Below are 17,285 nucleotides of genomic sequence, written 5' to 3'. Positions count from 1 at the left end.
CACTTTTATTGTAAAGTAATGTTAAGAATACTATAAATTTTACAAATTGACATATTATCAATCGTAAAAAAATTCATTCAAACATTTATTTATTATATTGTTTAAGCATCATACATTCTTATCACATCAATTTGTGAGTTTTTTACAATATAATTTATAGTCGTTTTAGCTTTGAGAAATTCTATATCCACAATATTTTAACAATATTTTACAACAAATCTTAAATAATAGGTTGTTACTGGTTGTTATTGGTGAGCAAAAAATTAATTTCAGTGGTGGGTTGAAATTTGAACTAGTAGCAATTTTAGCAATATTGTGAAAGTATTGTGAAAATCTTGTTTATCACATTTTTTTTCATAGCAATTCAATTAGTGGTCCTCATAAGTAACACATAATTATTAGGAAAAAAAAAACTTAATGTCCTTTTAATACTATTTTAATCTTGTACCCCTCAACTAAAATTTTGGCTCCGCCACTTGTACTCGTGCCCGAATGAGTTCCACCTCTATTCGTTCTTGAATGGCCTCCATGCAGATTTTGAGCTAGTCCTTATTCCACAACTTCACCATCATTACCACATTCATGCAACACTCTTGTGCATGTGCTGTACTGATGACTCCATTTGACATGGAGGCATTCATCAACCAAGTTCCATCCCATTCTAACATCTCATTTCTAACATCTCATTTTACTCTGCTCTCTTTCTGTACACACCCAATTTTCGCAACCGTGAAACAAAACTTTTAATTTTCAGAGCAAAAATACCCAAAAGGGCAAAATATAATTTCTTCCATCCAAGGCTTTAAAAAAAATAAAAAAAAAAAGCACGCCATAGTGGGTTTATGGCAAAGTAGCAATTTTTTAAATGAAAATTTGAGTTTCAATAAAGCCATGTCATGTGAAATACTACTGATTTTCATTGGTCGAAAAACTAGTTCGAAGTAAGCATGAATACATGAACTTAAAATTAATTGAGTTGGTTCGGTAATTAAGAGGAGTAATGAATGTCAAATAAAATCTCAATTCTAATTGGTTGGTTCAATTGAAAGATTATCATTGTCATGCACACATTATAAAATGAACAAGACTTAGGTACAATACTTAGGTGTTGTTTCTTAGATTCCCATTTTAAGATTTCGTCATGTGGATTTTTTTTCATAGGATAGAAATGTATTTTTTAATTAAGTAGACATATGACTGAATCTTAAAAGATGGATCTAAGGAACAACACTTAAGATATTGTACCTAAGTTTTATCCTTATAAAATAAGGGAAAAATTAAAGGGAAGGTTTAGGAAATATTTTTAGAAATTTTGTATGAAAAAAAAAAAATTAATTGTTTTGATGGCTTTTTATATTTTCTATGAGATTGTGTTCAGCCAATGCGATTAAGGCAAGTATTAAGAAAGAATCCTAGTGCTGCAACTAAGATTTGGACCCTAAGAAGTAGGATTCAACACTCCAAGCCAGATGTCAAAGTTTAAGTCCACTTCAAAGGGTTCCACTGGAGATCCCTTTATACCCTCCAAACCACATGTTCCCAAATTTTCCCCTTTAGGATTCATGGGTTTGGCTCATGAATCATGTCTTGAACGTTTTTAACATTTATAGCATCAATTTGTTGAAATTTGGATGATTTGGTTTTAGCTCCTCTTCTGCTGGAGGTGCAGTCTTGAGGAAGATGATGGAGTCCCATCATCCTTTGGACTTCAGCTGATATAACAGCCTTTGGGCACTATTCACATCAGGCAAAGGGTGGCAGAAAACTAATGGGACAGCTCTTAGTTCATTCTCAAAGGCTTGGTTCTCTTGTAGGGGTTCTGTAAGGTTGAATTTAATCAACCATCTTGTTGACTTTATTCCGTACCAAATTTACTTGTAATTTAGCAATTAGTAACCTTGTATTTAGGTGAGAATCATGTAAGGGTAGGTGAGAGAGTGTGAAGAAATGCTCAAGACTGTGCAGTAAAGCAGAGACTCGCGGCTGGATCTCACGGGTGGCTCGCGGCTTGCAAGCCGCCAGAAGATGCACACTAGTGAAGCATGCAGAGAAGCTGAAATATCATGCCAACTGTAACACTACAGGACAAAAAGTCCAGACTGGCCATTCAGTTAGCTCATGGCTTGGACTCACGACTCAGTCCAAGTCGTCAGTCTACTCTGTTATGGAAAAACTGATTTTTCGCATTCCTTTCTCACTCTAGTATAAATACCTCTTATACCCACGAATCATTGAGAGCTTCTAGAGAGAATTTTGAGAGAGAAACCCTAGAGAAAAACAAGATTGACTCATCCATAATATTTACATAGTGATTCTTCAAATTCCTCAACTTTTACCCTCTTCATTATTATATTCTTGAGAGGTACATTAGCCAAAAAATTTTCTCACCATACTCATATCTGTGAGAAGGCTATTTGATGTTTGGGAGGCAGTTAGGAAGGGACTAATTGATATTGGTTAATACTATGGGTTATAGTAGAATCCGGTAAGTTAAAGAACACAAAAGTTCGGCGTAACCTCATTAGAGTAAGAAACTTGGAGGGCTTAGGTACACTTATTAAATTAGGCTTGGAGGGTCTTCTGCTGCTCATGTATCCCAATTTCATTCTTTAGTGGATTATTTACCGCTTGGAGAGCGGTGGAGAGATTTTATGCCGAGGGTTTCGGTTTCCTTTTCGATAACACATCGTTGTGTTGTCCTTGTGTTTGCATCTCTCTTCCCTTAATATTTGCCATTTAATTTCTGCTATGGATGTGATTTTATTTGGTTTAGATTGTTTATCAATTCTGTTCTAAGCTTATGTTCATATTCCGCATATACATTGTTTGATAATAAGCTTGAATTGGTAATTTGTATTTTGGGAGTCTAAACGTTCAAAATGCTTTATACGCTATTTGAACATTCAGGTCCCTAATTGTTTCTTTGGTTAGAAATGAACAATGGCTGGTTGCCCACTTTCAAGCCTCTTGCTGGGACCTTTTTAAGCTAGAACTTTACTCCATTTCAGCACTTTTAGTTGGACCACATGGCCCTTTCTTTGCTTGGGCTTGCTCCCTTCCCCACAAGATTCTTGGGCCTATCAAATGAGCATTAAAGTCATGCTGTGCCATGAGTTTTTTACTCCTCATAGGCTTTAGTTGTTAGTATAAATAAAATGAATCTATGAGCTTTAATAAATATTTATGATAGGTTTTGGGTATTAATTCTCATGGGTTTTAAATAACATCTCATAATTTTTACTATGGATTACTTTGTAAATGATATTTTCCTTAGGGCTTTTTTAAATAATGACCTCCAATATTTTTCTTGAGAATAATATTTATCATGGGTTTTAAATAAATATGGTAACAACCATTATAATGGAATAATGTGATGTTCTCATGAGTTTCTCTATAGATAATCATAATGGACATGTAAGATGAATAATTACCATGAGTTTTGGTAATAAATATTATGAATGTTGTAATGTAAGATGGATAGTAAACATGAGTTTATAATATCAAATAAATAAATGTCATGGGTCTAATAATTATATCTTTCCATGGGTTTTTATAAGATGATTACCATGGGTTTTGAGAGTAGATAATTCATAAATTTCATGAGTTTGTAATATTATGGTAATAGATTTAAGGATCAAAAGTATTGTTCATTATTGGACTTTTAAGTGAAATAATTATGATATAGTATTTTACCAAGTATTGATAACCTTGGGCTTTCGATAAATAGTGCAAAGTAGTTAGCTTGGGCTTTTAATAGTGCCAACGTAAGTTGGACTTTTTATTTTGCCAATGAGAACTTGGTTTTGATATTGCTAATGAGAATTGGGTTTTGAATATTGTCAGTGAGAATTGGGCTTTGATATTGCTAATGAGAATTGGGCTTTGATGTTGTCAATGAGAATTGGACTTTAAATATTGCCAGCGAGAATCGGGTTTTGATATTGTCAATGATAATTGGGTTTTGATATTGCCAATGAAAATTAGACTTTGATATTGCCAATGTAAATTGGGTTTTGGATAAATAAATCGCCATGGTTTCAAATCATGGGTTTTGATTATGGATTTGAATTCTATTGATAAAATTGTTTTGCCATGGATTTGAGTCATGGGTTTTTCAAATATTACCAAACATAAATATTCTTGGGCTTTAAATAAAATAAGATGTGTGTATTGGGTTCATAGGGCCAGTTTTGGGCTTAGCTAAATAATGATAATAAAATTAGATAAAATAGGAGTTTTTTGGGCTTTTTGTGATAGTTTATATCATGACCCAATTTAGATAATGAAATATGAAATATTTGTGATTAACATAATAATAGAGCCAAAAAATGTTTGGAAAAGCCCAATAACTTATAGTGGTATAAATAGGTGGTACTCGAATAAAATTATACGTAAAAAAAAAAAAAAAAAAAAAAAGTACCCTAACACATGACCCATAAAATAATACAATATAATTATAATTATAAAAAATTGATTAATTATTTTTCAAAAATAAATTATAGTGATAATTTGGAAGACTCAATCCCAATTAGAATCATCCCCATTTAAATAAAAGTCCACTAAGATATATTTATATAAAAATAAATTAAAAAAAACCCAAGGATTTTTCATTTGGAATCTAAAAAATAAAATAGGGTCAAAAAAATCATTAGAATAAACGTGACTTTAGGTTGGCTATGGCCGAGTTTTTTACACGTGGGTATAAGTCCTCTTTTTAATATATATATTTATATATATAGACTTTACATGCAAGCTAGGATGGTCAAAAGACCACCTTGACTTGCAAAAAAAAGTATATTTACACTTGCCAAAAAAAAATTTATATATTAAATTAATTTATTGTAACTACCCTAATGAAAATGTTGAACACTTTGACTTGAGAATTACAAAAAATTGGATTTAACAAAAATAAGAATAATGTTACATTCACAACATTTTCACAATAATTTTATAACAAATCTAATGTGTTAGGTTGTTACTGATTCTAATTTGGGCTCAATATTGATATTATTTTATTACCCACCAATAACACTTAGTATTACTCCAAAACTAATTTTGCCCCCCAAACATAATCTTTAATCACTTTTATATATTAAAAAAAAAAAACTTAAATAGCAACAATAAATATTAGCCCAAATAACAACAAACATAAACCAAACAAAAACAAGATGAGACTAAACAACAACATGTGATCTAACAAAAAGCCTACTATAAAACAAAAAGATAAAAACGTTAAACATTCAAATTTATAGCTCCTTCAACCTATTTAATAAAAATAGTATCTAATTTCACCCTAAAAAATGATACCAACAAAAATATTGTGGTTGTCAATTCTCCTTTTTTGGCTTTGAAGTCACAACAATATTATTCTCCTTAGTAACACAACTCCCAATTGTAACATATTTGGTTGGACCTACAGCCATGTTTTGTGAACATGGCAATAAGCCCAATTCAAAAAAACACAGCAAAAAATACTTAGAAACACGGCTATAGACTTAACCTATAGCTGTGTTATAAAAACGCAACTATAGATCATCAATTTAAACCATGTTACCTTGTAGCAGCGTTTTGGTAATGAGGCTAAAAACAACGTGGCTATAGGTCGCATTTTTAGTAGTTAAAAAAACTGTGGTTAAAAACTTAGTGCATATTAATATTAACACTTAGATCAGTATGTCAACATCTTACAAACACACAAGTCTTTTAAAAACTTAAAGTGCAGATTAATATTAACACTTAGATCAGTATGTCAACATCTTTATATATAAAATCTCGTTAATCTAATATTACAACATCTTTACAAACACAAGTCTTATCCACCAGGCCGGTTCTGTGTATCCAAAACTCAAGTTGGTTTATTGTAATACATTCTATAGTTTGACGATAAACTAGCTTTTCACTACTTTTTATCTCAGTTTTATTTTAAATAATTTAAATTTCAACTTTTTGAAAATAAGTTAGTTTTTAGTTTTTGTCTCACATTATATGAAACTAACTTGTAACCTCATACATATGCATGAATATACTTAAACTTGTATATACAATAAGATACAAAATATAATTCCTATATATATATAATTTAAATACTATTAATAGTCATTTTTATATTTTGTTAACTCTTTACAAAGAAATTATAAGGATATTATTTGGTATAAAATGTAAATTGTTCATTTTTTTTTTATAATTATTGTGAAGCATTTTTTTTTTTTTTTATAATTCATTTACTCTAAACTTTTTGGTTTTTGTACTTAATAACTCACTTGGATGAATAATTATGATGTGGTCCCACATTTAATTTTAAAATTAAGAAATAAAACTAATTAAGAAATAAAACTCTTTAAGAATAAATAATTTATGACACATGGCGCAAAATAATAATTCTAATATGGAATTCTAATTTGAGTTTCTCTTAATTTCACCTATTATAACCCCATGTATATATATCGATACACTTAAAAATATACAATAAGATACATAATATAATTCCTATATATATAATTTAAATACTATTAATAGTCATTTTTATATTCTGTTAGCTCTTTACAAAAAAATTGTAAGAATATTATTAGGTATAAAATGTAAATTGTCCATTTTTAAAAAAATTATTGTGAAGCACTTTTTTTTTTTTTTAATGATTCATTTACTCTAGACTTTTTGGTTTTTGTACTTAGTAATTCACTTGGATGAATAATTATGATGTGGCCCCACATTTGATTCTAAAATTAAGAAATAAAACTCTTTATAAATAATTTAAGACATATGACGCAAAATTGGAACTCTAATTTGGAATTCTAATTTGAGTTTATCTCAGTTTCACCTAATATTATTATTATTATTATATAGATAAGTTACGGAAATAAAACAGTTCCCAAAAATGCATATCAATCTAATTATATGTTTGTGAAATGACTGAATTCCAAAAAAAAAAAAAAAAAAAAAAATTTTTTTTTTTTTTGGTTAACCAGGTACTTGTATAAACAACAAAAGCAATTACAAAATGGCCACAGAGGCCAAAGTATTGGCAACAAGCCTATAATAATACAACTCATTCCTATCAGTTTCAAGCAATACATTTAAATCATCAGAGGGAGAGGTATCAAACACAAACAAAATTCTCCATCAAGGAACAACCCCTCTTAGCCAAAAGTCAACGCATTTATTCGCCTCTCTAAACTCATGCCCCACCCAAACCTACCTGAACTTGGCCATGAGACACCTGCAATCACACAGTAAAGTAGTAAAACTTCTGTTAGGACAGTTTGTATTTTTGAGCATCTCCACAATCACCTTGGCATCAAGCTCTATTTCTAGCTAGCTTATTCCCAATTGAATGGCCAAATTCAGGCCATTACGCAATGCCCACCACTCAACCATGACACTAATAGTGTGTCCAATTGATCTTGAAAACCCCTTAACCCAATCTCCATGACAATCCCTAATAACTCCTCCACCACCAACCTTACCTGGGTTTTCACATGACGCTCCATCCGTGTTAAGCTTATGCCAACCACCTAATGGCTTAGTACATTTGATAGGGATAGCAAATCGGGAAGAGACTTGGCAGCTTTTACTCTCACTGAAAAAATACAATGGGAAAAAAATAAGTTTTTCACCCACTGTGTTAATATTATTGTAATTTTTTTTGTTGCTGAGAACTATTATTATTGTACTTAGTACTTCGAGTTAGAATATCAATCATAGGACTCTGTGTCTAGGCGAAAATGGCCAACTGGCCTTAAAAACGAAACTATCTAGTTAGTAGGCTCTCTTTAGAAACATATTTCATTTATAGCATCTCGAGTCTTAAAGACTCGATTTTGAGCTTCAAAATCGAGTCTTTAAGGCTCGGTTTGTACGCTTGACCACGTCTGATGTGGCAGAATTGCCATCTGGCATTGACATGGAAATCGAGTCTCTTAGACTCAATTTCCATGTGTATTCCAACCGGAAATCGAGTCTTAGAGACTCGATTTCAATCCAAAAATTTTTTAAAAAATATTCTAAGTCTCTACATGCCAAAATACCCAAACGCAGATCAGATCAGAGGGAGAGAAAGAGAAAACACAGCTACTCAGATCAGATCAGAGGGAGAGAAACAGAGAACCTCACTGCCAAACCTCACCAGTGCGGCCAGGGGCTCGCGCGAGACTCAGGCCGTGCGCGACCCAGGCTCGCGCGAGCCCCAGGCCGCGCGCGAGCCCCAGGCCGCGCGCGACCCAAGCTCGCGCGAGCCTCAGGCCGCGCGCGACCCAGGCCGCGCAAGCCCTTGGCCGTGCTCGACGCTGGCCGGCGCGAGCCCCTGGCCGCCTGGGTCGCTGGTCAGTTTCTGGTCATGCCGCGCGCGCCTGGGTCTCCGATCTCGATCTTCTCTTCCTCTCTATTTCTGGTTTTCTTTTCTTTTTTCTTTTTCTTTTTTTCTCTGGGTTTTTCCTCCTCTGATGCTCTGGTGTTTGGTGTGAGGGTTATATATATGGGTTAGAAATCGAGTCTAAGAGACTCGATTTCCATGTCAATGCCAGATGGCAACTCTGCCACATCAGACGTGGTCAAGCATACAAACCGAGACTTAGAGACTCGATTTTGAAACCCAAAATCGAGTCTTTGAGACTCGAGATGCTATAAATGAAATATGTTTCTAAAGAGAGCCTACTAACTAGATAGTTTCGTTTTTAAGGCCAGTTGGCCATTTTCGCCCTGTGTCTATCTATAAACCTATACTTTTGGGATAAGGCTTCAGTGCAACTGGACCGCCAAGTCCCTACTTTTGTTAATCAATTTATACAGTAGACTAGCAGAGTACGTACGGTATTCTTCAAGTTTCCTTTTGTGAAAAGGACACTGTTATTATTAGAGTCGAGCTATTTTTGTAAGAGTTAAACACTCGAGCTTCTTTCAATTTAAAGTCCAATTTTTTTTTTTTTAATTAAATTTTGCTATTTCACAATATAGATTGGACCTTCAAAGACTCATTAACAGTGCCTCATTGAAAAGCCTCCTGGAAAATAGCAAAACTCGAATACTTTAAAAGAAGAAAAAAAAAAAAAGGTGAGTCAGATTGTTGAAACTTGTGGCCTTTAAGAACGACCTCACGGGCATATAGCATAGACGAAGGTTTTTCCATGTGATTATGTGCTTATGACTATGCATTCGTAAGGCTTAGAAGTTGGACAACAATTGGAGAGGACAAAAGGCTTGGCTTAGACCACGTAAGGCCGGGAACACAATGGTCAGTATCCACACCATTACTTTCATAAAAGTGAGGCACAAAAGCAACCAGCAACACTGTTTTGCTCCTTCACCACTAAAATATTAATATACATTTAATATCAGACCCATCCTATATAATGTATAATTTTCGGGTCTAGTTGGAAATTATTTTTTAGGGGTGTCCATTGTGAAATATCATAAATACCCACTTCACGTGAGGAGCAAATGATCAAAGTTTAATTGAAAAAAAAGAAGAAAAAAAACAGAAAATGGCAGTACCTTAATTAAGTATATAACTAGGAAAAAGTGTCTTGTCCCAGTTTGGACCTATGTGATTTTTTTTTTTCTTTTTTTGAATAAAAAAAATGAATCTTTGAAATGGACTCATCGACCTTACATCATGTGACAATATAATAAATAATACAGTAATACCATATTTAACTTTGATGAAGCTATCATCATAAGCACAATATATTCATTGGAGCTCATTCTCAACGTCACGAACTTACGTGTAACTGTTTGAACCTAAAAGTGTTGAAAAGTGTTGGCCCCCGAAGAAATTGAATACAAAAAAACTATAGCAATGAATGCAAATGCAAGTGTGATATTGACTAGACATGTATCTAATATGATTTAATTTGGTGGTGCTTTCATTGTCGAACATTTATCATTTTGCATTGTCCTAGCTCTTGTGCCTGTGTGTCTCTGCTCTCTACCCCTTATCTAATCTAACCAGTGCCAACCGCCAATACCAAACAATAGTAAGTGGTTTGTATCCAATGGAGGTCTCAATTCTCATATTACATTGCTTTGGAAAACCTCTTATCAATAGATAAATAAAATTTTAATTTTAATTTTAATTTTCTTATAAATTGATCTCCAAATATTTTGGATTGGCATCTAAAAGAAGGTCCAAAGTCAAAATACTGGGAGTTTCAATTTAAGGGAGAGAGAAGTATATTCTAAATTATGGCTAAAGGCTCATAGGCCATATCTATTAATATATTATTATAGGGTAAATTATTATTTTGATTTCTAAACTTTACTAAAAATTTATTTTTTATTTTTAAACTTTAAAAATTTCATTTTTCGTCCTTAAATTATTGAAAAGTTCATATTTCGTTCATAAACTATTGAAAATGTTTTGTTTATGTCCTTAAGCAAATATGCACATGCACATGTATACACAATTACACATACATTACATTTTTTTTTTGTCACTGAGTTATATATGATGTACTTTAAATATATATATATATATATATATTTTTTTTTTTTACATAGAAAAGTTAACAAATGTCCTAAGTGCATTGGTATAGGAAAAAAATTTACGAAAAAATAAAAAAAGTGATTGATTTTTTTTTTTTACAGTTTTTTTATTTTTTTTTTTAAAGTTATATAAAATTTTTTCTAAAATAATATATTAACAAATGCTCTAAGAAGCAAGGACACATGTTAATAAAGTCATTTTTTAAATAAACTTTCCTTCACCCCCTTTCTTCCTTTCCTCACAAATCCATAAACATCCCAAATTTAGAAATATCTCAAATCCATATCCATCAAGGCTGAGCTTGGAAACCATGGCAGAGCATTGCAACCCAAATCGGAGCTCGGTTCAACCACGAGTCTGTTGCGACCTAGATTGGAAATTCATCATTTATCTCCATCGATGAATGATGGTTCAGTGCATGAGCAACCAAGATCGAAAATCCAAACCTGACCTCTATTTCCACCAATTTGTGTGGATCGGTGCATGAGAGATATAGAGAGTTAGATGGGAAACCAAATAAATAAAAATTATTCTGTTGATACATTGATGATTATAGTACTAACTCAATAAGTGTTTTGAGGTATTGTTCACCAATAAATTTGGTAGACAAAATTATTGTGACTAATACAAACCGATTTTATTAGCTTTGATATAGTTTAGCTAAAAAGCTTATTTGTTTACCTTCTTTTTTTACCATAAAAGATTCTAGCGAGTAGCGAGCGAACAACAAAATTGCAAGAACACGTAACACGTGACTTTTCCTAACGAGGAAAGAAGCGGAAAAATGTACACCATACATTTTAGAGAATGGTGTTTATTGTAATTTTAGACAACGAAAAATAAAATAAAATAAATTCAGGTTGATTGTCTATTTATCCATATAATGTATAGAAAAAAAAAAAAAAAATACTGTGGGTTTAAAAGTTTGTGGGAGCCTTTCATTGGTCCAAAGATCCAAAAACCTCCAATGACATCTCTACAACTCCATTTGAATGGGATATGAAAAGCTTCTCCACAAAATCCCTATCCCTTCCAGACCAAACCCAACAAACAAAACGCAAACAAAAACACAGCATAGCCCAAGATGAAGAAGAAGAAGATGAAGATAACGAAGAAAAAGCTAGATGCGAATGGGATTTCAAGCTCTCCACCATTGTCTCTTCAAGCACGTCCATTGGAGCTGTTTCCGACACCCTCGGAGCAATCGAATTGGATCCCTCAGATACCTTGGTAGCCACGGGTGGCATAGCAAGAAAGATTAGAGTTTATAGTTTAAGCACTTTGTTGCCTGATGAAGAAGAACACGTTGACAACGTTAGTAGTACTACGTTGTTAGACCACGCCAGTGCATGTGACTATTACGTGTGCACCCCAGCAAAGCTTAGCAGCCTGAGATGGAAACCCGGGTCGGGCAATCGGGTCCTGGGGTCTGGGGACTATGATGGGGTTGTGATGGAGTATGACCTCGAGAGGAAAATACCCATTTTTGAGCGTGACGAGCATGGCGGGCGCCGGGTCTGGAGCGTGGACTATTCGCATTGGGATCCGGTTATCGGAGCGTCCGGGTCGGACGATGGAACCATGCAAATATGGGACCCACGTTATGAAGGTGGGAAATGTGTGGCTACGGTGCAGCCTAGCGTGTCACGTAGTCCTGTTTGTTCTGTGGAATTCAATCCATTTGGTGGGGCATTAGTTGCCGTTGGATGTGCTGACCGGAGGGCTTACGGGTATGATGTTAGAAACTTGGGTGACCCGGTTGTGGTTTTTGATGGGCATGGTAAAACAGTTACTTATGTTAGATTTCTTGATGATCATATGATTGTTTCGGCTGGGACTGATGGGTGTTTGAAGCTGTGGAATGTTGATGATTCTACACGTGTGATTCGCACGTACAAAGGGCACGTGAATAGCCGGAGCTTCGTCGGGTTATCCGTGTGGAGAAATGGTGGGTTACTCGGATGCGGGTCGGAAAATAACCGGGTTTTTGTGTATGATAAGAGGTGGGGTGAACCCATATGGGTGCATGGGTTTGAGCCAGTGACTGGACCCAGGTGTGACCATGGGTTTGTTAGTAGTGTGTGTTGGGGCCAAGTTGGGGAGGACCAATGTACACTTTTGGCAGGAGGATCAGATGGGGTTTTGCAAGTTTTTGTGGGCAAAAGGAAGTTGTTTTCATATTAGTAATTGCTTTTGACCCACTTTCCTTCAATATTGTTTGGGAATTTTTAATCATATAGAGAGTTGTGCACGCAATTTTTTTTTTTGAATAAAGATAAAAGGAAAAAGAAAGATAGGCCATTTTGCTCAGCTTTTATCACTTCTGCTAACAAATGTTTTAGAGATGTAACTACATTTATAGCTCTGTGATGTGAATTGTCCTTCCTAAATCCTAATCGATACTCGGCCTGATTTTAGATTTTTCTTTTCATTGTAAATGTTATGGGTCCTGCCTATGACTATGAATTGAGTCATGCATCATGAGGTGGTTTATTCAGAGGCCGTCTTATTTGATTGCAATTCCAATTTGATAAGAATTGAATAATAAGAAAAATGCAGTGGTCCTTGTAAACTAGTTTATAGCTCTTGCATATAATTGAAACATGCCATTAGTTGTGTTTGGATTTTGGGTATTGCAACATTAATCCTGAGAGTTAGTGGGTAACATTTGTAATCTACATGAACAATTGATTTGTGGTAGCCTAGGAGGTGTTAGCCCAATCTCATCAAATTTAATGTGTTGTGTTTTTTTCTTTTTTTAAATAAATTTATTTTGCATTGTTTTCTTAACCAAGTTTGTTAAAGAGTCATATGACTGTTTAAATTATTAAATTTCACATTAAATAGTATTGACAAAAAGTTGAAGGTTAATATAAAATTGTTAGACCAAAATCCACTATCAACCTTTTAGGTTAATGCAACATCCTGACCTGCTATATTAAGCATTGAAGCTTTCATAAGGAGAATGGACATGGTGCTAACTCTCCAAATCTCACCCAATATACCAGTAGCATGAATGTTGGTGGTTCCCACAGGGCCACAGTTGAGTAGATAAGATTTTTATTTTTTCTTTTTATGGAAGAGTAGATAGGATACATATCTTATCTACTCTATATATATTACTATATAAGTTGAATCTATGGTTGCTTAAAAATTTAGTGGTGGGAGTTAGTAGTTAAATGCAGTACTCCAATACTGATGTATCAGGGTCCTCATAATAAAGCTTAATAACGATGTAACATGTCTATTAATAACATGTTTAGAAAAAAAGTATCCATTTTATTTCTTTTTTATTATTACATTAAATGGGGAGAGAGATTAGAACTTTTCTTTATGTCATTGTCTTGTGAGGAAAAAAAACTTACATAATGTATATCCTATCTGCTCTATATGTATTACTATATTAGTTGCATCTATGGTTGCTTAAAAATTTAGTGGTGGGTGTTAGTAGCTAAATGCAGTACTCCAATAGTGATGTATGAGAGACCTCATAATAAAGCTTAATAACGATGTATCATGCCTATTAATAACATGTTTAGAAAAAAAGTATCCATTTTATTTCTTTTTTATTATTACATTAAATAGGGAGAGAGATTAGAACTTTTCTTTATGTCATTGTCTTGTGAGTAGAAAAAACTTACATAATTCTAGAGTAGTGCTTCGGGCTCTCACAAAGAAAGTGGACCCCACATGTGGGACCCACCCTCCTTTGTGAGAGCTTGAAGCACTACTCTGAGAGTATGTAGTATTGCCCGACTTACATAATTACATGTGAATGAAGAGATTTGTTTTTGTATTTGCATGTGTAAAATGTACTTGATTGTTTGAGTAGCTTAAGTATAATATTAGATTTTTTATTTTTTTTTGTCTTTTTTTTAGGGCAAGTTGTTAATGCAGCATTGTTAAGTCTACATCCACTTGTTTAAATTTTTAAATGAGTTTATTTTTTGTATTGAAATGATGTCATAGGCTCTAGCTTGACATATTAAGCCCTTCACAAAGAAACTCTTCAAGACGTTAATTCTCAAACTCTCACAAACCTAAGATCTTAAAATGTTAATTTTTTATTTTTACCTTTTGTATATATGTTCTTTCAATGAATAATGCTCATTACAAAAATTGGCATATTTTTCTATCTAAAACTAAGATATAGACCATATAATTTCGAAGGAATGTTAAGGAAATAACATTTTTCACAATTATTAAATGGTCGGTTTTAATTAGAGTAATATCATTTTTACATGTCATATTAACAGTTGTAAAAAAAATGTTATATTTGTAATTTTTTTGACAATTTTATCCCCATTACAGTATAACACATTCATAAAATTGCAAGAAAATGTTTTAGAATCAATAAATCTAAAAGACACAATTATTCACAATTGTTGAGTTGATACACTGTGATTGTTGTTGAACTATTGATAAAAGTGAATCATAATGAAAATGATATTACTTCAATAACAAGTTGTTATATTAATAATTGTGAACATGATTGTAATTCTTTTTAGTGTTGATATTATTGTTCGTTTAAGAATAAAGTTTGGCTCAAACATGTTTGGATGAAATTATTTTTTCCAACCTGTAAGGACACAATTCTCTGGCGGCCCAATAAGGATGTTGGGCTCGCGTACGAAAGATCCCTCACAATATGATTTGTAGAGAGTGGGCTTAAAAAGCTAGCCGCTGGTCACGGGGCGATGTCCAATCCTGGTTTTAGAGGAATTCAGGTAGAAAAAGGAGTTGGGCTTGAACATTTAAGCCTTAAGACGTCGTACCCTATGGGATGGGACTCCTCGGAGTTGATCCGAGGACCATTGAGGCCTTTCCCCGGTTCTCCAACGACGGACTTTCTTCAGTGAAGTCCGGTGTTGTTGAGATGTTCTCCCCCATGTGATCCTTCTCTTTTTGGGGGTGGGCTGGGATCCCCTTTAGATTTACTTACTTTCTTCTTTTATACTCGTCCGTGTTGATTGTCCTTCGTCCACGTGTAGGGTCAATCTATACAAGACTGATATTTGTCCCATCAGTCTAATCCCAGAATTGTTGGGTATGGTTGATAAGGCTGCAGAGTACGGCTCTGTCATGTGTTGGGTCTTATCTGGAAGGGTAGTAAGGATAACTTCCCCAAGATATTTTGGATCTCCTCACGAATTCGTCCCTATACCTGTTTTACCCCTTTATTTCGGTGGGATTCAGGATCTGCCGAGGACTGAACCGTCCTCGGCTGCCTCCCAAAAATTGTTTTGTGCTCTGTATTGTAGAGCTTGGGCCACAGCTCTCCTCGGATTGGGCCTTCGGACTTCCCAGGAGCAATTGGGCTTGGCCCTTAAATTATTGGGCCCCACACAACCTATTACGTGGCGATTTATAAAACTATACATGATTCATTAAAAAATTCATTTAACTATAATTACATATGAATGGTTTCTTTAATCGACACATCATGAGTTGGAGCAAGATGACTCCGCAAATATTTGGAGGCAAACTTTTTCCATTTTTTACGTTTTTAGACCCTTTAACGCAAGATGTTTAACCTAGTTATTTAGCCAAGTGATTACTTAGATAAATTATTTAGTTCTAGGTTAGCACAATAAAATCATATCATGTAAATAAGGCGGAAAAGTAAAGAATACAATGATATGATAATCTAAGAAAACCTAACCGGTAAAAAACTTGGGGAGGATTTAACCTAACTATCCTTAAAGTAAAACAGATTCATTATGAAAGAATTGAAGTTTTTACAATATATTTTAAACCACTAACATCCTATTGATACATCGAGTAGAAAACTTACTACCACGACCACGTGACAGCTCCGAGTCCACGGATTACTTATTTCCTTGATCCACAGCAAGCACAAGTTCTCCTACTTGTGACTTTAAGACTCCACTTAAAGGTTTCAAGTCTTCTTTAAAATTATTTATGCAGCAACTGAAGAGATCATCAAGTTCTTGACATGAATCTTGATCTTGATAACCCTAAGTGTGTGTATGAAGGTAAATACCTCTAGATCTCACAAAAGATTCAACACACAATTCTCCAAAGACCTCTAAAACGTAGTTAGAGTTTTTCCTTTTATCCTTGAAGTAAAACACTTAACCTACACGTCATATGGGCTTGGGCTGAATTGAAATTTCTGCAAAAAATTAAATCTACATGAGATTCGATCGATCGAGTCTAATTTTTTATTGATTGAGTCTTGCAGATTTTGTCCAATAATTTCTGCAATCACTCGATTCCAATTTTACAATAAAACATACTTTGAGCAAGCCTAAATATAAATTTTATGTTTTGATCATGGTTTGCCAACACAATACATATTGAAGTTCTAATACATTAGTTCCTAAAGTCTAAGAACCTAACACATTTTTTTTTTAAAAAAAAAAAAATCAAGGAATTGTATAAAACACACACTTTCTAGGATTCTAGCATCTAAATTGTAGTGACCATAACTAGAATTCATTAAACATAACAACAAAACTCATTGTATATTAAGCACTAGTATTATGCCCGTGCGATGCACGGCTTAATAAAAAATATTTTGATAATATAATTAAATTTAATAACAAATAAAATGAAAAAAATAATTAATTTAAAATTTAAGATTAAAAAATAAATTGTACTTGTACACTTAAAAGAAATTTAATTTTTATTTATTATTTTGATATTTAAATAATTTGTTTTAGTGTTGATTTCATTCAAATGGTTATAAGTTATATCAACCCTAAACCAGCATATGTATCCATATGTAACATTCTAAATTAATAATAAATAAAAATATAATACTCTAACTTAATGTAACATTCTA

The 17,285-nt window shown here is 33.4% G+C and overlaps 1 protein-coding gene across 1 annotated transcript; it reads left to right on the top strand.

The window, feature by feature from the left end:
* The first annotated feature begins 11,382 nt into the window (after positions 1-11,382).
* Positions 11,383-12,887, top strand: LOC115958891 (WD repeat-containing protein RUP2). Its single transcript, XM_031077151.1, has one exon. The coding sequence runs from the start codon at positions 11,477-11,479 to the stop codon at positions 12,659-12,661; it is 1,185 nt and encodes a 394-aa protein (XP_030933011.1). The 5' UTR covers positions 11,383-11,476; the 3' UTR covers positions 12,662-12,887.
* The last annotated feature ends 4,398 nt before the right edge of the window (positions 12,888-17,285 follow it).

This window comes from Quercus lobata, chromosome 9 (assembly GCF_001633185.2).
Source record: "Quercus lobata isolate SW786 chromosome 9, ValleyOak3.0 Primary Assembly, whole genome shotgun sequence".
In the NCBI taxonomy this organism is placed as follows: domain Eukaryota; kingdom Viridiplantae; phylum Streptophyta; class Magnoliopsida; order Fagales; family Fagaceae; genus Quercus; species Quercus lobata.
Note: the sequence above shows the minus strand (reverse complement) of the source record. Positions and strands in the feature narration are given on the sequence as shown.

Bases quoted from the DNA above. Each gene is read 5' to 3' on its own strand.
- LOC115958891 (XM_031077151.1), top strand. From the start codon at position 11,477: ATGAAAAGCTTCTCCACAAAATCCCTATCCCTTCCAGACCAAACCCAA.